Source organism: Asterias amurensis, chromosome 13 (assembly GCF_032118995.1).
Source record: "Asterias amurensis chromosome 13, ASM3211899v1".
Classification (NCBI taxonomy): Eukaryota; Metazoa; Echinodermata; class Asteroidea; order Forcipulatida; family Asteriidae; genus Asterias; species Asterias amurensis.
Genome location: NC_092660.1, coordinates 11072560 through 11094649, shown reverse-complemented (window position 1 = coordinate 11094649; position 22090 = coordinate 11072560). Strand labels below are relative to the sequence as shown.

Sequence of the window (22090 nt, the reverse complement as noted above, 5' to 3'; positions counted from 1 at the left end):
CGATAACAAAAGAAAACAATGCTACACACAACAAATAGAATATTTTTAAACTCTTGACGACATTTATTTAATTTTTATGTCTTTAATAGATTTCAATCATTAAATCTCCTCCCTTGAAAAAAAATATATATCCAGGGTCGGCCGTATTTTTAGGGTAGGTCGGGTGACGCCAACATAACATTTTTTTTATGCCTAAGGCCTTACAACAGCTACACGACTGACTAAGTCACGAAGGCATCATGTGACCTCCTGATAAGATCAAATTTTCAGCCAAATTTGAACATTATTTCCTTTATCATGTGTCCATCTTGTGTCAATTTCGGGACAGTGTGATTCCTGTATTATACATAAATCTGATCATGGCTTAAAACAAAATAATTTTACAGTTTGACATTTTCAAAACAGTACTCTTCATCATTAATGTAAGAAGATGATATTCTTTTATTTGTAAAATCTTGCTGCTAAGAAAATTAAACTTTTAGACTCTTTAATTCAATCTGGATGCCTTAACAAATTAAAATAAATATTATACAATAAATATTTCCTGAATGATTTGCCTGCCTTGTGTCAAAAATTGTGTATTAGTTATTTTACAAGGACATCTTCCTTCCAATGAAGAGGTGTGTTCCAGATTCATATTGAACTTCAATGAGGGTTTAATAATGGGTGCACCTTTGGCTCCTCCAAAAAATTAGTTGCCATAAAAACTTTCTTGGTAAAGAGCACTGGGGTGGATTTCACAAAGGTAGTCCTAACTTAGGACTAGTCCTAGGCAATGCTAAGAGATAGGACTGGTCCTAAGTTAGGACCAGTAACTCATCCTAACTTAGGACCAGTCCTATCCCTTAGCATTGCCTAGGACTAGTCCTAAGTTAGGACTACCTTTGTGAAATCCACCCCTGGAGAGTTGTTGATTTTATAAAAACAGAAACGACACCCTTTGAAGTTGTGTAGTTTTAGAGAAAGGGGTAAGTTTTCACCCAAATTTTGAATCTGAGACGGAGACAAAGAGAAGTACAAAGAACCTTGCAGAAATGATTTTAGTCTTATGGTTTTCAGATTTCTATGAGGTACATTTAGTGAGGCACATGGCTGTGCTTTGAGAAAAAGCAAAAGTACAAAGAGGTACACAGAACTTACACAGAACCTTGTGGTAATGATTTAAATATGATGGTCCTCATTAATCTATGAGATACATTTAGTGAGGCGAGTGTTTGTTCTTTGAGGCAAAGCAAAAGTACAAAGAAGTACATGTACACAGAACCTTATGGTAATGATTTAAATATGTTGGTCATTAATATATGAGAGACATTTAGTGAGGCGAGTGTATTTTCGTTGAGGCAAAGCTGAAGTACAAAACAGGTATACAGCACCTCATAGTGATGATAAAGTCTGTTGGTCCTCAGTAATCTATGAGTAGCAAGTGTTGACGCTTAAGTCTCTGCTGTGAGGCAATGCCGAGGTACAGAGGTACCCAAACCTCTCAATGGTGATTCTAGTCCATACTCTGATAATGAAAATCACATCCTAAAGACACCAAACTTGGTTTGTTCCTCTTGTCCATGCTGTGAGGTGATACTGGGTGAGGTACAGTTAGGTACCCAAACCTCACACTGGTGATTCTAGTCCATACTCTGATAATGAAAATCACATCCTAAAGACACCAAACTTGGTATGTTCCTCTTGTCCATGCTGTGAGGTTATACTGGGTGTGGTACAGACAGGTACCCAAACCTCTCAATGGTGAATCTAGTCCATACTCTGATAATGAAAATCACATCCTAAAGACACCAAACTTGGTATGTTCTTCTTGTCCATGCTGCGAGGTTATACTGGGTGTGGTACAGACGACAGGTACCCAAACCTCTCAATGGTGATTCTAGTCCATACTCTGATAATGAAAATCACATCCTAAAGACACCAAACTTGGTATGTTCCTCTTGTCCATGCTGTGAGGTTATACTGGGTGAGGTACAGTTAGGTACCCAAACCTCACACTGGTGATTCTAGTCCCTACTCTGATAATGACAATCACATCCTAAAGACACCAAACTTGGTATGTTCTTCTTGTCCATGCTGCAAGGTTATACTGGGTGAGGTACAGACAGGTACCCAAACCTCACACTGGTGATTCTAGTCCATACTCTGATAATGACAATCACATCCTAAAGACACCAAACTTGGTATGTTCTTCTTGTCCATGCTGCAAGGTTATACTGGGTGAGGTACAGAGGTACCCAAACCTCTCAATGGTGATTCTAGTCCATACTCTGATAATGAGAATCACATCCTAAAGACACCAAACTTGGTATGTTCCTCTTGTCCTTGCTGCGAGGTGATACTTAGACACATTCCAAGGACCTGAATCAAATTACCAAACAGAAAGAAAACCACAATGAGTTAAGGGAGAGTATTCAGCTAAGTTAATCAGGGTATCTTCTGGAAGAGAGTGGAGAGATTTTGTGTCCCTGCCAGCGAGTCAAAGGGGCATACATTGTCCTTCCGTGTGTGGGGGTGCCTTAACGCTACATATGAAGTATGGTTCTCAACACAATAGAACCACTATGCGGACTTACACACGTCCACACAGTGTTATTTACAATTTTGAAGAACACAGGAATGTCCACGGAGTGACTGCAACACAGAGCAGCACGTGTTCAATCATTGTCTGAGGACTTGGCATTATCAACTCCAAAGAGTGTGGATTGGTCTTGGGATCCCCTAGCACACCATGCTTGTTTCTCAAAATTGAGACTAATTAAAAAACAGAACTACGTGAAAAGACACTGCTCTTTACACAAGTATACTGTCTAGTTTCTCAGCAATGAGTTTTAAACAATGTTTAAATCATTGTACATCTAATTTATATCAAAAGTGCAATGGGTAATGTATTTTAGATTACATGTGCGCTTTATAAACCCATATGTTGGTATTTTTATATTATACCTGACGTGTGTGTTGAGGGAGAATTATTCCGTCATCCCACAGCCTTCCGCTGGAGTATAAAGCTGAAACCTGACGCTTTAATCTCTCTCCTGTCTTAGGGTCCAACTCCAATGTCTCATCACTGTCCGACTCCACTCCTCCAAACTGAGATCAAGAAATACATTTTTAAATCAGTCAAAACGAGGCCAGACTAGTCAATCACTTCCAGAGGTGTGTTTTAGGATGTTGATTCTAGTGCAAGTTTTCAATCGGGGCCAATGAGCAGAAAATACTGCTAAGCAAGTTTCTTTGCTATGCAAAAAATGAGTGGGCACCAGTTGCAACAATGTAAACTTTATGGAATGTTGGTCGGTAACCAGTTTCTGTTGAGCAAGATTTTTCTGTGCTTAGCAAGTTGTTTTTTTGCTTACAGGCTTCATAAAGATGGGCCCAGGCCTATTTTATGAGCAGACATTTTCTGCGTGCAGATTGATTCTCAGACAGAAGTAACCATAAGAAGCAAAGCAAAAGGCATGCCAGCTTGCTTGGCCCTATTTCATGGCTCTGCTTACCGCCGAATTCCGAGCTAACGATCAGGATTCCCCGCTTACATGCAAGCGCCGAGTTTCTGCGCTAGCCTTGTAAGCCTAGAATGGCTAGTATCGCGGAGTACGCATGCGCAGAAGCCAAAATTCGCCACTAACCCGTGAAATACGCTTGCCGTAAGCACATAATTCCCTCCTTTGAAGCGCCGATTCTGTGCTAACGGTAAGCAGAGCCATGAAATTGGGCCCTGGTGAATCTTGTAGGTAGATGAGTGCAAAAAAAAATGCAAATCCATTGCGAATGCCCACAAACACACTGTCAAATCTCCATCGATTATTAAATGCACTTTTGCTTACACATGTTTTTCTGCTAAATTAAGCACAAAAATGCGCTTACTGTTAAGCAGCTTTATAAAACTGTGCCCATTGACATATCTAATTTTTAATAGGAGATAGATTGTGATCTATTAGGGTGTGGGTTCGTATCCTGGTCATGACACTTGTGTCCTTGAGCAAGATGCTTTACTACACGCCTCTCTTAATATTTATGCATGACGTCATAATTCTTACCCAAAATGAGGTTATGGGCGCACGTCCCCCATCACTTGCAGTGGCTGCACCCATCGCCTCATTTTAGATTAGCATTGTGACGTACCCCATGCATAATCATTAAGAAAGGCGTATAATTGCTTCTCTTCACCCAGGGGTATAAATAGGTACCTGCTAGGGTAAAGGTTGATATTGTGTATCAAAAAGCCTTTGGAGCACTGTGGTTGCCCAGGTTGAATTCTCTACTGGGAGGTGGAGAAAGATTAAATGGATGTTATAGGCCCATTGACCAGGGCACTAAATGCATCAATACGTTATTGTTAAATGCCTATATAAGAACTAGTTATTGTTATTATTGTTATTATTAGAAAGTTCTAAAGTACCTGAGCTTCTTCTTGGGAGGAAATACCAATTCTAGCGGATGGCCACATGAAGAGAAAACGGGGATTAAACGCTCGTCCACACTGTAAAACAAAAATGCAATGTTCAGTTAGCATTTGGAGTTTAAACTACTTCTTGAGCAAAAACAATTGCTTATTGAGAATGCTATTTAAATTTGGTTGTAATGTATTTTTCTATCATTAAATTGTAATTTTGATATTTTGACACTAAATTTTGCAATGATTATCAGTCAAAAAGTATGTCCCCAACTTCAAGGTTTTGTGAAAAAAAATAGCTACACTTCTGGCACATGGTGTTACCACAACCAAATATACAGTGATACCTCACAATGCAATGCCTCAAATCCCATATTACTTTATTGTCTGCTTATGCAGCTCGAGCACTGGTCTTTAAATTGACTCAAAATATGGTTTAAGATCGATCCTAGTAAATTCAATGCTTGGTTTACGAACCATTGCAAAGTTGCTCGGTCCAAAGCTGTCACCAACGATCACCGTTATCTTTGGGACTTTGGCGCAGGCAACAGCCGTCATCATCTTAGATCGAGCTCGGATCACATCTCCCATGGATTCTCCGTCTCCAATATCTGTTATACTGCCCTCTGGAGGCAAGTTCTGCAGGAAGATTATTGGTATTTGTCGATGGCAGCAAAGCTCAACAAAGTGAGCTCCTTTTGTAGCTGCGTTTGCGTTGAGAGCGCCGTTGTTACCCACAATGCCGACCAGATGGCTGTATCAAATGAAAACACAAATCTCAAAAGTGTTCTTTCGTCTGAGAGAGCTTTTAAAGCAATCGCACAACATCGATAAACAGTATTGTCTAAAAGCCCACACTTCGTGTATCACAACTTATATATAAAATAACAAACCGGTTTGATCGGTCATCGGAGTCGGGAGAAAGTAACGGGAAAACCCATCCTTGTTTCTGCACGTTTCGCCGTGTCATGACATGTGTTTAAAATAAATCCGTTATTCTCGAAATCAAAAATTGATAATTGTTTTAATGTTTTATCAAAAAGTAAAGCATTTCATGGAATAATATTTCAAGGGGAGTCTTTCACAATTGCCTTCTGTAAACCATGTAAGTTATTTGTAAATCTGTGAACTTTTATTTTTTGTTCTGTTCAGAAAGTGTCCAATGGCTTTAATAAGACTAGATAGACGTAAGTTTTTGTTTCATAACAGAAACACCAAGGTGTTTGGTATGACGATGATGTTGTTTGCACACCTCAAACTAAGAGCAAGAATGATTTTCTTCACAAGTCAAGTTCCAGTTTTTTAAACTGAGGACAAGGTCAAATGAGGTCACATAATGGAATGTCTGGGTGGATATTAATGTCAGCTATTCGACTGAGGGTAACAAAAAGGGCGCTCTGAGGTTGTTCTGGGGGCATTAAACACCCTCTAACAACTTACCCCTTGATAAATGCCATGCCTGTTACCAGGGTGGGGCCATACATGGTTTTAAACTCATGAAATCTGCTTCCATCAGTCAGCCGAGCAATAATCTACAAAAGACAACAAAGAGAATCAGATGTTAGCAGAGCGAATATTATTGACCGTTCCATTTTAACCCCCACGCACAAGTGCTGTTAGCTGCCAGTGGCTGTGGTGCCATTGCTGGGTCGCGGCAGCGCGATGTTTTGTACACCAATACATGGAATATTGATGTGAGTTATGTTTTTTTCTCAACGATTTCTTCTGTGACAGGACAGCATCATGACATTGAAATGTATAGAACACTGACCGTCTATACATGTATAATTACTTCAAAACAGAAATTTAATCTTGGAAACTGAGCAGACAATAGGCGAGTTAGGTGCAATAGACGATAGACTGCCTGGAGCTACCGGGTATTCTCGTCGGTCTAGCTCGTAAGACGTTTGTTCTAGAATGGCAAAGGTTGTGGGTTCCGATCCCACCCGAGCAATATGCCTTTTCACAGAACGTAGGAATATGCTTGTAAACACCCATCAGTGTAAAGGCCCGGTCCCACTGCAGCGATAACGAGAACGATAACAATCATGACGCAAAGAGAATGTGTTCTATTGGTTGAATTGCTCCACGCAGAATACCCACACGCTCAATTCAACCATTAGAATGCATTCTCTTGACGTCGTTATCGTTCTCGTTATCGCTGCAGTGGGACCGGGCCTTAAGGGTAAAAGCAAGTAAAAATCTGTATCCCTGATGCAAAAATAACAACTATCAAAGATGATACCTTCTTCATGCTCCCCGGTATGGCTGGATCTATTCCAGGCAGTTCGTTGGTACTGTAGAGAGGCTCTACCCAACTCTCAGGCTCCGAGGGTAAGTCTGCATTTAGACTGGCGACAATGTCCCTCCCAACATCAAATGCTTCCTCTTCGTTGGCGGCAAAATGATCGGTGCATCCGCTGACCCTAACCATTGGAACCAAGAAGAAAAAATGACTTCAGCGTGACTTGAACCTATTCATGAAGAAATTAAAATCTGGCACAGTAGCTCTCGACTGCAGTCAGTCCAGCTCCTATCATCATCCATTTACTTAATAAGCCCAGGGCCCAATTTCATAAAGCTGTTTAGTAGAAAATACAGCTTGACGCATCTCTTTGCTAAGCAAAAAATGAGTAAGCAACAATGTGAACTTAATGGAATGTTGGCAGATAACCTGTTTCTGTTAAGTAACACTTTTCTGTGCTTAGCAAGTTTTTCTGCTTACAGGCTTTAAGACGTTGGGTCCTGCTAGTTTGGCCCTCTATGGTACCCCATTGTGTGGTCCACCATACTCCAATCCCAGTGGAATCTTACTTGCAGTGTAACGTAGCGCCACCAAGGTCTTCTGCACTGACTTTCTCCCCCGTAGCTGCTCGTACCAGCGGTGGGCCACCCAGGAAGATGGTTCCAATCTTGTCCACTATAACTGCCTCGTCACACATTGTAGGTACATAGGCCCCGCCTGCTGTGCATGATCCGCAAACAATAGCAATCTGGGTAGAAACAAGGACAAATATTAATAATAAAACAGCAATAATAAAAGTGGTTTTATTGTATAGCGCTCATATCTGTCCCCAGTGACACTCTAGGCGCTTTAACATTCAGTATTTCCTACAAGGTACAATGTATGTGGGGCTACGTTTGAAGTATGAGACCAACTCCTTTTACATAGCACCATGTAATGGTTGAGAAGGTGCTGTGGAGCAATATGCAGTCAGTCAAACCAAGAACACTGGGGCGAACTCCTTCTCTTTTCGCTAAGTACACTGGGTTCCTTCACTCGCATTACACAGCCAACAAGATCTGTGGCTTCACTTCCCATCCGAAGGACAAAGCAATAATGGTTTTGAGTGTTTTGCTTGAGGATACAAGTGTCCCGACCGGGACTTGAACCCACACTCTGGTGATCAGAAACACCACAGCTTGAGTTCGGTGTTCTTATCTGCTCAGCCTGACACGCCACAAAATTTCACCTGTTATTAACCAAAACTTGGATCAAAACATAAACATTTCTTTGACTAATTTCTGCAAGGGCGTGTTCTCCCGCCCCGCCCCTCCTTAACCATTTAAAATGTAGAGACTCACCTGAGGAATTTTGAGGGCTGAGAAAATAGCCTCATTGGCAAATGTTTTTCCACCGTGTTCCTTGTCCGCAAATATATCTGCCTGAAGGTGAAACAAAACAATGAAAGATAGAAATTGACAGAAGAGTAACATTGTGGAACCAAGTCCAGGGGAAAGAAGACCCCACAACCTGGATTATGAAATTTCACTGCGACTTGCCCAGCAATTTTGTGCTGATAAGCAGCTCTATAACATTGTGCCATGCCAGCAATCTGGGTCCAATTTCATAGAGCTGCTAAGCGCAAAAATTAGCCAAACATGAAATGTCTTCCTTGATAAAAACAGGATTACCAACAAAATTTCCATTTGTTGCATATTGCTTGTTATTGGTATTCAGCTGTTGTTTACTTAATCCTAAAATTTGGTTGGTAACCCTAATTTTATTGAGGCAGAAATTTCGTGCTAAGCAAATTGTTGTGCTTAGCAGCTCTATGAAATTGGGCCATGGTATAGTGACCATATACAGTAACAACCGCTAGACCCATCCATGCAAGGTGGATCCCAGCGACAGTTAGGCCATCCCATTGAGATTAGTCCCTCTATAAAATATTGTGCTGATTCTAAAGTTGGGACGGCACAGAACTACGAGTGATGGTTATATACCTGAAGAGGAAGAAAAGCGCCCCCACTGTCCACGACATACACGCAAGGTAGACGGTTGTGCAATCCGATCTCTTGACATCTCAACTGCTTCTTCACTCCGATGGGGTACATTGTGCCTCCTTTGACGGTGCCATCATTGGCGGATATTGCACACCATGTGCCGTGGATTTTTCCAACACCTGTCAAAAGGGAACACACATCCATTAAACATTTAGCTTTAAACATTAATTGCCACTGTGTACAGTATGCTGAGATAATTGTATACGGGTGGTGCACTAAAAACCATAAATGATTAGATTTAATTCATCACAATTTAAATTTCTCTAGACTAAATTCAAAGATTAATAAGATTATGAGGCGAGTGCATAGTACGCAGTAATAGTCAACACTCCTACTGTCTGACCATCAACAATACACTGTGGTGTTGAATATCAACCTGCAATATGATATCATGAGCTCATGCATAAACACACAGGACACAGTCAACCCTCCTACTGTCTGACCATTAACAATACACTGTGGTGTTGAATATAAGCCTGCAATATGATATCATGAGCTCATGCATAAATACACAGGACACAGTCAACCCTCCTACTGTCTGACCATCAACAATACACTGTGGTGTTGAATATCGGCCTGCAATATGATATCATGAGCTCATGCATAAACACACAGGACACAGTCAACCCTCCTACTGTCTGACCATTAACAATACACTGTGGTGTTGAATAAAAGCCTGCAATATGATATCATGAGCTCATGCATAAATACACAGGACACAGTCAACCCTCCTACTGTCTGACCATCAACAATACACTGTGGTGTTGAATATCGGCCTGCAATATGATATCATGAGCTCATGCATAAACACACAGGACACAGTCAACCCTCCTACTGTCTGACCATTCAAGTACCAATCTGTACTTGAGTAGATTAATCCCGATACAGCTCACAGGAAGCTAAACTGGGATGGATGGATTCTAAAAGCATACAGCAAGGATGCAATTACATGTGTAACATAACTTTTTTTACAATTAAGCTACAGTGGAGTTAGACAAGTGTATCCATCCATCTGTAACCTATATTTTTATTAGACCCAGTAACTGGGGCGCTGTATTCTTTTTTTCGAAATTGTGACATTTTTTCTGTCATTTTCTGTCATACACTAGTATGACAGAAAATGTCAACATTTTTAAAATGGACTACAGCGCCCCAGTTACTGGGTCTATATTTTTATAGACCTAATCATCAATCCCTCTGATTTAAGTTGCTGAATGGCAGAAAAACACAAAGCACTGTCTCACTGTGACTTTTGTGGGAAGAAAAAGGGGCGATTAATTTTGCTAAATGGCCCGAAGGCCTTGTTGAGGAAAAATGGGCACCGTTTCATTACTACCATGCCTTTTGGCCATTCAGCAAAATCTACCACTAGCACAACATACTCCTACTAGAAACATGAGGTTTGTTCCGCTGTTCAAGGGAGACAAAATCGAAACGAACCTCATTCTAGGACTAGGAATCTGGAGTATACCACTGCACAAGGCGGTAATCACGATAAGCTCTTAGTCTATATTAAATTGATGGGTTTGTTGTGAAATAATCCTACAGTCGTACCAATCACAGTGCTGGCACATGGGATGTCACCGTAAGGCATTCCGAATCCAGCCAGTGTCCCAATCTCTAGGAATGTGTTATCGCAGTACTCATCAAGCAACAGCCTCAGTCTGTCTCGGACGAACAACTTCTTATTCACTTGGGTGTGCCTCTGCATGGCCTTCTCGCCACCACCAGACCGTGCCAAGGAAATAAATTTGTTGTGATTCTCCTCTAAGGTTTTGCTGTACTCAGATCTCTGCTGATAAGATGAGTTGGAGGTGTCCAGCGAACCATCGAGAAGTTTGAACTTGACTGATCGTTCTTTTGATGCAGTCTTACGCGCTGATTCTTCTGGTTCTGCTGCATTTGTTGTATACCATTGCCTACGAATACAAGATCCAATATTCTGCTTACTGAAACTGGTGATTCGGAACACTTTTATACTTTTGAACACTGAAAATCCAAACCTCATTTTCTCGTTGTGATTTGAACTTTCCCTGACTTTCCTGAAAGTAAACACCGACCCCGCAGCTGAACACGAAAACGGACGCAGACGACAACACTTCTCTATCGAGAGTGTTCTGCCAACTTTCCGGGAAATATTTCCTACAATCTGCTGTGTAGGTAGCATGCTGATGATGATTGGTTCATAGTCTACAAAGTTTCAATAGTTTGAATTGTTGATCATACAGTAATAATTTGTTTTCAATATCATGAATTTTACTGTTTTAGCCATCCCGAATCTGCTGTCCATTTTCTTTGATAGGGCGCCCTCCAGTGACAGGTTAATTGAACCAAGATAAAAACGTACATCAAAAAAAGGGGAGGCGACCAACTTTACAGGCCGAATCTCTGGATTTGATTGCGACTCGAGATTTCGAGATTTGGACAACTGACATAAATCTGGAACTATCTGAATGCCACTATAGAACATACAGTAATCACTTCAGCTAGCTGGCACTGGTGATATTGGTAAGTTAAAGTAAAGACTAACAATAACATTACACTACAGGAAAATCACTTTAGTTTTGAAGGCCACCGACCGACCATCCCATGATCCCCAAAAAACGAACATAACCATCCACTGCACTGGTTCCTTCCTCCACCATGTCCACCATGGATGGTACCAACGGACAAGTCCAACCTGGGCTACCATGGGCAAAAGAGGGAAGAATTAAAAACCTAAGAGTATAAGAATTAAAAGCCTATCTTGTAATATTATCATATCAGCTGTAATTTTGGAAGTAACTAAAGAATAGAGTACAGGGCCACACTAGTTTGACAATGTTTTTTTTTAAACAAAATGTTGAAAGTCCACTTGACTTGGTTGGGTGTGGTCATTTGTTGTGGGTCCGGGTCCTCAAAATTACGTTGCAATTTTCTTGACTTTGAATTGATACTGAAAAAAAGGGTGACTGGTGGGAAAATTTCTCTTGGTTGGGGATCGGTACTGCGTACTCCTAGAACTATCTATTATGATGAGGTTCGTTCGCTATCATCTGAGACGATAGCACTAGCAGAACCACAGGAAAAGTTTCCGTATGGCGCCACCACTTTTTCATTCGATATGAAATAATATAGTATCTAATTTACCTCAATGAGATATCCCTTTTTGTAAAAATGAGTGAAAAAGTGGTGGCGCCATACGGAAAGTTATCCGAACCACGAACCTCAATCATTATTATGAACCACAGGTCCTAGTTCTTCTATTCAGTTTTCATTCTAGCTTGGAGTAGGTACTAGTAGTGGTAACTACGTACTTGTGATTTTGTGTGTGTATCGCAGTACAAAAATGTTGTTGTATCACTAGGCTGAGTGCTCATGGTCGTATTTAGTTTTAGTTAGTTCAAATTATTTGATCAATTTTTGATTGATCAGTTCTGTACTAATTACTAGCATGACAGGACAGTGCATATTGTTATTCTTCAATTTGCCAACCAAAGAAATTAAAGTCACCAATTAGGCTACCAGCCAGGTGTATACAAGAGCTCCTGACCTTGTCCATGTATTGTTGGGCTGATGGCTAGACTAGCCAGCCATCAGCCCAACAATACATTAAGGTCAGCTTTCTGGTAGACTAAATTGGTGGCTTTAATTTCTCAAATTGTTTACTAGTAGTAAAGATATTGGTATTGTCTTAGTCATGTAATGGCGAAGGCAGGCAGCTGTAATTAGTCATTTTTAAAAGGAAGGTAGTGGTTACACTTAAAAGTGTTACCACTCAGTCAGTTGAGCGAGAGGTTGTCTTCAGCCGTTGCGTCTCAAGAAACTCTGATGGTCGTCTTCCACGCATCCCGGTCAGCATCAGCATCCAAAGCTCAGTTGTTTCTTGTTGTGTTGCGTGTTGTGTCCTTCTGTTACCACTACCTCCCTTGTTTTACCTATTTATCAGACTAATAGTGACACAGCTATTTTTCATTTTTGACTTTACGTGTAGGATGGAGGGGGCCTGAAAGTTAATGGAGGGGGCATACTCCAGGAATGATAGCGGAACGAACCTTGTATATTATGTATAGTTCTAGGAGAGGTTGCGAAGGCCATGGCCTCCATTGCCTGGTGTTGGCCTTGGTGCCCCCCTTCAAAATTCCCATAGACTTTTAGATTTTACTAAGAAAGTGCCTTAAGTTTGCAAACACAAATATAGGCCTATTGATGGCCCTCGCCCTCTCCAAAAAAATGTGAATTTCCAGACTTCTGTGTGTGGGGCTGCATACCAATGGATCAAAGAAATGTAGCCAAAGAATCTTGAAACTTCTTTGGAGTGGCTTTCAAAATCCTAAGTGTAATTTTTATGCTGTTGAGTTACCACATGGAGAGCGATCAGACGACTAAAGTACTGGAGTGGCGCATTATTTACTTACTTTGTTTATGATTCGTTTTGGTATCAAAACACAAAACATGGTGGGAAGTAGGCTATCACAGGGTTATAAAAATGCTAAAAATGACATGCTTACAAACAAAATACACTACATACATTACAACGTGTACAAAGACAGTAAAAAACAAAACAAAAGTTAGCCAGATAAAAGAAATAACACAATATTTTTATGATTAAAATACAACTATTACTAGCAAAAGTAAAAAAAGTTATCACAGATAAGAAAATGATACACAACAAAAAAGTTTAAAAGAGAGAACACTTCATATGATATACAGGCCTATTGAGCATAAGAAGCTGGATTTGAAGATTAAAAACTACCACATTTAAGACAAAATGATGTCAAGGTACGATTATCTGGTATTAAAAAACCCCAGATATTTGCAAAAAATCATAGAATTCAATTTATTTTAAAATAATTTTGCAGGCTATGGGAGGGTCTCCAGCCTTGTAATGCTAGTGTAGTTACAGTCAAACACAAAAGGAGGTTTCAAACATTATTGGTAGAGGTACCACTCTTTAAAAATTTACTCAGTTAGTTTTCCTTACAGTTTATAACCTGCAATTAGAATAGACCATAAAATAAATCATTTAAACAATTAAACTTTAGGCCTAAACAGTAAAAGGTAATGAATAACTTTACCGTTTTAATTCATCAACAAGGACACAAAACCCAATCAAGTGTGACAAAATACATGTTTTATGAGGAGATTATTAGGCCTATTCGATCAAATGGCAGGGCGTTGCTGCAATCAACTGATCTACAGTACATGGACACACAGTGCCTATAAATAACAGATGGTGTCCCATTTTGTATTTTTCTGCATCCATTGATGGGTAACATTATTTGTATGCCCTTTTCTTATCCCAAACTCTGTTCTTGCAATCACCTTTCTCCGCTCATGGGGTCAATTAGAAAAACTAAATTGGTTATTTGATTTTTTAAATTGAATGGCTTCAGAAAATATAATTAATAGGCCTACACTGAAAAACATTGCACCACATACATGTAGAAGAGCCAATAATATTCAAGATCAAAGGTCTCCAAAGTCAGTAGTTTTCAATATCATTTCCTGGCTTAAAAACAAACAACTTTTATAGTTTATTCAAGAATGGAATTGGCGATCTTGGCCAGCTTGGTATTTTTTCTTCATTCTTCTTTTTCATTTTGTTTAAAATAAATGCGTAATTTGTTTTATTTCATTTTTTAAAATTTCTAATAACCCACCCACCTACAATTGTAAAAAAAAAAACTAAATTTGTTTAACACTGACCATTCTGAGTGGCCCCTGACCTCCATGACCAAGCTAAAATGAAGGTATTTTATCAATGCAAACAGTTGGAAATGTACACAATATAAACAAACAAAAGTAAGCTGGGTGTTCTGTACACAAACACAAAGTATTGTTTGCAGGGTTTCAGGGTGCACCTCACACTAAAATAAACTCACATTTTTGGAGATATCGATGAAAATCAGGACACAGTAACCCTTCTCAGATTCAAATATTTGGCCATTAAAAACTAATTTCTTTTAACATATTAAAACCACATTACTTTCAAAGTGAATTTTTTCTAGTAAAGTTGACATTGTTGCAAGTTTTGCAACTGGTGCCCAACTCATTTTTTTTAAAGCAGTATTTTCTGCAAAACACCTTTATGAAATTGAGAGCTTAGGCCTACTGATTATGAGGTCATGAGAACCATTTTTTTCTATGAAATATTTTCCTCTGAAATGAAGTCCTAATATTTGAGTAAACTGTTTCAGGCAACCTAGAAAAAACACAATCCTTGCTCTGATTTTGGATGATACAACAAAAATTAAGGCTTTTTCAACCTGCAGAAAGTTGTGCATGGTTTTTACTATTTCTGCTGACTCACACTCACAGAATGGGTTAAGTCCAAACAGGTTTGGAAAAAGATTAAAATTATCTTTGTTTAATTTTAAGTTTTAAAGCTTATAAATTTTAAGTTTTAAAGCTTACTGACTATGAAGTTCATATGGCCTAGATCTATTTTTTAAATGAACCGGCTGATTTTAGTTATTAAAATAAAATTAGGAGAGTTTTTGTGTGCATGGTTTGTACTATTTTCTGCTGACTCACAAGTCCAATTTCCATAGGTTTCAAGGTTGATCGCAGCACGAACTATGAACACTGAGTCCATGATTATTTGGTCTGCTTGCAATCATGTAATTACTCTTAACTGTGATTTGGCTGTCATTATATGATAATAATTTGAAAGATAAACAAAATCAGATAAAGCCTCTCAATTTGTTTTAAAATATGTTATTATCATGACAACCCAAGAATTCTGAAGGAAAATTTAAAAAGAAAATTATAACTTGGTATTTTGCTTGGTAATTCTTTTCCAGTAAGCAAAATTGTTTAGTGCTTAGCCCTAGGCCCAGTGTCGTAGAGGTGCTTTAAAAGCACAAAGGGAGCTGAAGCACAAATGTACTTGTAACAGACTTGTGATTACCAAGGAGTTACAAACTAGGGCTACCAGCAGCTATTATGTCAAATACGATTTGTGACTGGTGGTATCCTGCTCATTTATGCTACCAGCAGCTATAATGTCATATATACGATTTGTGACTGGTGGTATCCTGCTCATTTATGCTACCAGCAGCTAGAATGTCATATACGATTTGTGACTGGTGGTATCCTGCTCATTTATGCTACCAGCAGCTAGAATGTCATATACGATTTGTGACTGGTGGTATCCTGCTCATTTATGCTACCAGCAGCTAGAATGTCATATACGATTTGTGACTGGTGGTATCCTGCTCATTTATGCTAATAAGCAGAACATTGTCTACAACAATAATTTAACGTAGCTTAAAAGCAGCACTATGAATTTAGTCTGACTTCTATACTCTACAAATTCATGGTGTGCTATATGTATCGTAGGAGGTCCTGTTTTCGAGGTGTCCCTAAAATCGTGGCAAATCTTTTACCTCTCTGTGCGCGATGTAAACAGTCCCTAGATACAAATTGTGTGGTTTTATTTGCTAAGCAAAGAGTCTCCTCTCCCTTGACCAAAACTTAGAAACACATAAGGCTCCACTGGATATTTGAACTTGTAATGCAAAAAGTTTGGTATTTTAGGCATTTCTACAAGGTACAAAAACATGTCATAATGTTGAGGCCATATAAAAAATATTTGCACACCGAAAAAGTTTCATCAACAAACACTATTTCAATTCACAATTCATGATGATCAAATCATGTGACTGAATATTTTGCTGAGCATTCTGGGAAAAAAATACAGAGACTTAAAGAAGCCATGTGCCTTGAATCATTTTCTAATATTTTTGGAGATTTTTTTTTTAACCCTCCGATCAATATTATTATTAATATTAAAATTTAAACGATCAGCTTGTTGATTCAATTATCACTGTTTATTTATACGCTTTATTATAAATTTTAAGAGAAAAAAACGGGAAAAAATAAGTAAAAATCAGATTTGAAAGCCAATGATTATTCACACTTTTTATTAAATTATTTATTTTTGTTATTTTTTGCAAACTACCATGGTAATTTTAAAATTTCATTAAAAAATATTTTGAATAAAACGAAGACAACTGCTGGCTATAGAGCCATACACGAGTCTCAAAGAACACTTGTAGTCACTGTAGATGTTTCTTCCATGTATGGCTTCACCGGGAAACCATGCTTTCTTGTTTGCCGTGAAAACAGGAAAAATTCAAAACAAATGGGGCCATTTGAAGTCATCGAAGATCGTTGTGTAGTGTGAACATTTCAATGTCCATCAAGTTTTAATATATGTTTGCATACTTCATATTAACAAATGAAGGTAATTAGGGCGTCGGTTGATATATGGCATCATTACTTTTTTCCCAATTCAAACAAAAAGGCATAATACCGTGAAAACTGGTAAGGGGAGGATAAGCACTTTCTTTTTAGGGCGTACACATTGTACATGTACATTTTGACCCCAAGCCATATATAAACTCACAGTGCGTGAAATGTCAATGATTGTTTCCTATGGCATTGTACTTTGTTATGTTATAATTATGTTGATTCATGAAGGAAGAAAACAGTGCAGAAATGATTCATTGGCTCTCTCTGCTTGGTTACTTTTATGACTATGGGAACCAACTGAGTTCTGAAAATAACATTGACTGTATCACTAGATTAGAGCAAGGTTGCCCTTTTTTTTTTTTCAATCGTTGAAACCCAAATGCTTTTCAGGGTCAAATAAACATTACAAATCATCATCAGAAATTGATTATTATACCATGTATCTATAGGGGCCTTGTTACGTGTACCATGTACATGTGCGTATGTAGCAGTAAAAATGGTTGAAGGATTAAAGGAACACGTTGCCTTGGATCGGTCGAGTTGGTCTTTGAAAAGCGTTTGTAACCGTTTGTTATGAAATGCATATGGTTAGAAAGATGTTTAAAGAGTAGAATACAATCATCTACACACATTTGCCTCGAAATTGCGTGGTTTTCATTTTACTTTGCGAACTAACACGGTCGGCCATTTATGGGAGTCAAAAATTTGACTCCCATAAATGGCCGACCGTGTTGGTCGACGAGGTAAAAGGAAAACCACGCAGTTTTGAGTGATACTTGCGTGGATCATTGTATTCTACTTTTAAAATATCTTTATAATCATATGGATTCTATAACAAACGGTAACAAACGGTTACAAACGCTTTTCAAAGACCTACTCGACATATCCAAGGCAACGTGTTCCTTTAATTTTTTACTTTCCCTTTGTACATTGTCTATACATAAACCGAGGCTTCGGTTTCTGTTTTTAGACTCTGTATGACCATAGAGGAAGCTCAATGGTATGACCCAATTTAATACAAACTGCTTTAGAAGCAGAAAGTTTTGCTTGCAAATTGTGTGCTTAGCAATAATCAAGCAGGATACCAGTCACAAGTTGTACTTAAGTGTCTTTTAGCTGGTAACCTTATTCTGGTAAGCATTTATAACTTTGTTGTACTAACTACATACATAGTGTTTAATAGCAGCTCTAACCATGAAGATGGGCCCTGGACTTAAATCATATTTGTTGGGAGTTTTTCTTCACTGCTTCTGATGTTCAAAGTATAGTTGTTAAGCTTGGGCGATATCGATTTATTTTATTCACGATATATCGCCGACAATATATATCGTGATATTCGATATAATCGCGATTAATGAAATTTGACATCATCAGTCTTAAAACTCCAAGTGAAAGTTGTAGAGAGACAGTTATAGCATAAGAGAGGTGTTCTAATGACCTATTCTTCTGGTTTTACTCCAAACCTATGGGGTGCAAGATGTCTCAGCTAGCAAATACAGCTAGCGATATTTAATCGATATATCGCGATTATCGCGATATATCGCGATATCGATATTTCGATTAAAACCACATCCATCCGATATCGAAATCGTTTCCAAATTAACATCGCGATATTCGATAATATCGTGATATCGCCCAAGCTTAATAGTTGTTGCGTTGAAATCTGAAAATGCATGTTTCTTACAGGTTAGTTGTTGAAGTGATACATTTAATTTTCCACGCACAAAATTTATTGTAGATTTGGATTGAACAAAGAAAAACTTTGTAGAGTGGTAGTCAACGAGCCGGTACTCAACCAACTGAGCCATGTACATGTACGTTGCCCTAGAATATGTTATCTTTAGTCGGGGGTGCCAGTGCTGTCAGAAGCCATTCAACCTTTTTAAAGTGCCATTTAGCCAGAGATCAAGTTATTGATACAACCTGGTTTATAACACTTTTGATATTACATACTTATTTGTCATCAAAATGAACTCGAGTTTGACCTTCAGACTGATGCACAATCCCTCATTGAAAAAAAAAATCCATTAGTTGTTGAAATCCAATGATGTCGGGTTTCAAATTGCGCTCTAAAAAAAGTCATATTTTAAAATGTATGAGCCCTAAACTACCTGCACAACTACAAGAGACCCATTTTTCTCAGTGTGATGTCAGATGTGTTGTACTATGGCAAATTTTGCATTGGAATGTTATCAAATGAACTTGGTCTTCTCCTTCCTCACTTGAGGACAACTCTTTAAGTTTTTGACATTTCCCTTCCTCTCTATTAAAGGGTCTGGGTACTTTTTGTAGGACACAAAACACAATGTCCACAGATTTCCACTAACAGTGTTGTAGCCACGGTGGGCGGTGCTGGGCGGGCCTGCCCAGGACTCACAATTTTTGCCCAGCACTCTGAGAAAAATACATTATGCCTCCCAGCACAGATTTCAAATATTGTCCACTTTGCATTGATCTGAGATACAGCTCAGCTAATGATGAAGAGAATCAAATGTCACAGAGAAAGAACAAAGTCAAAAGGCTATTCAACTTATTGCATGGCCCCATAACATGAACAGTTTGGGAACCTGGCCCCACTTGAGCAATATTGGCCCCGTAATTAAACATGAATAATTTTGTTGATCCCCTTGCCCTCGGTAGACTTCCAACAAAATTTGATTTATTGCCCACCACTGAAATTGGTCTAGTTACAACCCTGTCCACTAAACTTACACAGTTTGAAGATAATGATGGTAGAAAGCTTCCCTGAAAATATTGCTTGCTGAGGTGCTGTAGATTTTTTGAGAAATGAGTAAAACAATGTCATGAAAATAATTTTCGTCTCAGTGATCATGAGACTAAAATTAATTTGACATTAAAAACATATTTTCGTGACTTTGTTTTACTCATCTCAAAAACTACAGCACTTCAGCAACTAATATTTTAAGGTACACTTTCTACTACTTGTTACAAAAAGTACCCAAATCCTTAAAAAGCTTCCCATAAACCTGTGGATACCTGTACTTGTCATCCATCTGAGCCACACTTTACCACTTGTAGAGAGCAACATCATCCTGTACATGTATATATTTTCTATGAGGCATCCAAAATAATTTTCAATGCATTGAATGTAACTTGACGAGCCGTTCACACTTCCTAATTATTGTGGGCATGTTACACGTGTTCATGTACGTTACACCACAAACTAACCAAGTAATAAACCAACATGACCAATGGTCCTTTAAACTTGCTTTGCCACAATGATGTGGTTTCACAATTTCCTTCCTCCAATCTCACCATAAAAGGCTTGTAGTATATCACATGATCACACTCTGATTATTTTGCTGTTACATAGAATTGCTCTGGTTGCACCAAACTACTATTACATGTATATAGGCCTAGTGTACAGTACATGTATGTTTTTAGAACTACATGTAGGAAGAAGCTGGGTGGAAGCAAAGAGACTAGATTGAAAAATTCTTTCTAATCGCAGCCATTGGCATTTACTGTAAAATCTTGCATTCTACAAAATGTTTGTTTTATTTGGCCAGCAAGCGAGTCAGTGAAAACAAGTAAAAGAGAACATCACTAATCCACTGTCATGCAAAAGAGTAGGTTTGCATGGGCGTAGATCACATGACACGGAAAGTTTTATAAAACTATGAAAAATAATGTCAATCTTGATTTAAAGATTTTTTGATACACCAATTTTTTGGGAGGGAGGGGGTCATCAAAAGTGGTACTCTCTGTACGACCTGAAATCGTCATAATGATGACTTTAAATAGTCATACATGTAGCTACATGTAGCAATGGTTATAACACCCCCTTTAAAATATTCTGCCTTTTCATCGGTTTAGAGCGCGTCACATGATATGTCTTAGTTTTACTAGAAACGGCGGCCGTGTGATCAACAAAATGTTGATGCCCGATTGTCAGATCTTGGCAAACGAGCTGTATCTGTTAAGATAGATTAAAAACCTTGGTATTCTCTTGTTATGCTTCTTACATTAAACCTGCACTTGATGATGACCTCGTACAGTCCCTTACAATGTACCAATGGTGACCCTCAAAGTACTTTTAAATTGTCAACAAATGTTGATGCTCGATTGTCGGATCTTGGCAAACGAGCTCTGTGTCTGTCAAGATAGATTATAAACCTTGGTACATGTATGCTCTTGTTATGCTTCTAACAAACCTGCACTTGATTTTGGAGTGAATAAACTGATTCAGGCATGCAATGTAAGTTCACCATTATAATCTCATCTCCTCGTCAGGAAAACTTGAAAACACTGCGCTGATGTTTATTTCAAATTAGCGTTTTTTTTGCATTTTGCTTGGTACTGGTATCCAGCTGTCGTTTGATTATCCTGAAAATCACGTTGAAATTTGGTTGGTAATCCTGTTTTTATCAAAGAAAAATGCTAAGTAATTTTTGTGCTTAGCAGCTCTATGAAATTGGGCCCTGACCCACTGTCATGGTCTAACCATGGTCTGACTGTCAATATGCTCCAGAGTTTATCAATGCATTGTGTACACAAGTTATGTAACCGAGAAAACAGAATTAGCTTTTGCAAACAACTTTAAGTTGTTTGCAAAAGCTAATTCTGTTTTCTCGGTTACATACCAACCAAAAGGGCTGATGGTATGCAAAAAATAGTTGGCCTGGATGTTTCGACCCTAGCAGAGTCTTTCTCAAAGTCTAAATGACAACACAACAAACATGAACAGATAGATACACACATTACTGTACATGGTGCAAGTGTGTAACCACAAACTCAATTATAACATTTTAAGATAAGTTATGTAACTGGCGTACTTCTGCTTGCGCTTCTGTTTGCTGTTCGCTATTGTGTCTTCCATTCTTCCATTACCTACAGTTTCTTAACAGTTAGTAAGTGACCTGGGGTGGATTTCACAAAGGTAGTCCTAACTTAGGACTAGTCCAAGGCAAATGCTAAGAGATAGGACCAGTCCTAAGTTAGGATTAGTTACTGGTCCTAACTTGGGACTGGTCCTATCTCTTAGCATTGCCTAGGACTAGTCCTAAGTTAGGACTACCTTTGTGAAATCCACCCCTGTAGACATATTTACATAAACTCAAACTAAAACGGAGCTGTACTAGAGAAGCTTTGCCTGTGAGACCCAATGAGTCAGTTGTACTGAGAGGCGGGGCACATCACTGTGTTCTA

The 22090-nt window shown here is 38.7% G+C and overlaps 2 protein-coding genes across 9 annotated transcripts in view; one reads left to right on the top strand and one right to left on the bottom strand.

Moving 5' to 3' along the window:
* Nucleotides 1-78: 78 nt before the first annotated feature.
* LOC139946609 (methylcrotonoyl-CoA carboxylase beta chain, mitochondrial-like) lies at nt 79-10973 on the bottom strand. Its single transcript, XM_071944323.1, has 10 exons — nt 10238-10973; nt 8624-8802; nt 7982-8062; nt 7211-7389; nt 6642-6822; nt 5837-5928; nt 4874-5150; nt 4403-4483; nt 2947-3090; nt 79-2361 (listed from the first exon to the last, which is right to left on the bottom strand). Exons 1-10 carry the CDS (start codon nt 10848-10850, stop codon nt 2284-2286), a joined length of 1905 nt encoding a protein of 634 aa, XP_071800424.1. The 5' UTR covers nt 10851-10973; the 3' UTR covers nt 79-2283.
* A 65-nt stretch (nt 10974-11038) lies between these two features.
* The window catches only part of LOC139946604 (uncharacterized), a 53556-nt gene continuing 42504 nt past the window's right edge, over nt 11039-22090 (top strand). For 4 of the 8 annotated variants that reach the window (XM_071944309.1, XM_071944311.1, XM_071944310.1 and 1 more), the window contains exon 1: nt 11039-11191. The gene's annotated coding sequence lies outside the window, so the exon portion shown is untranslated. The remainder of the gene's footprint in view (nt 11192-22090) is intronic. The other 4 variants (XM_071944315.1, XM_071944313.1, XM_071944312.1 and 1 more) reach the window with 1 other exon arrangement.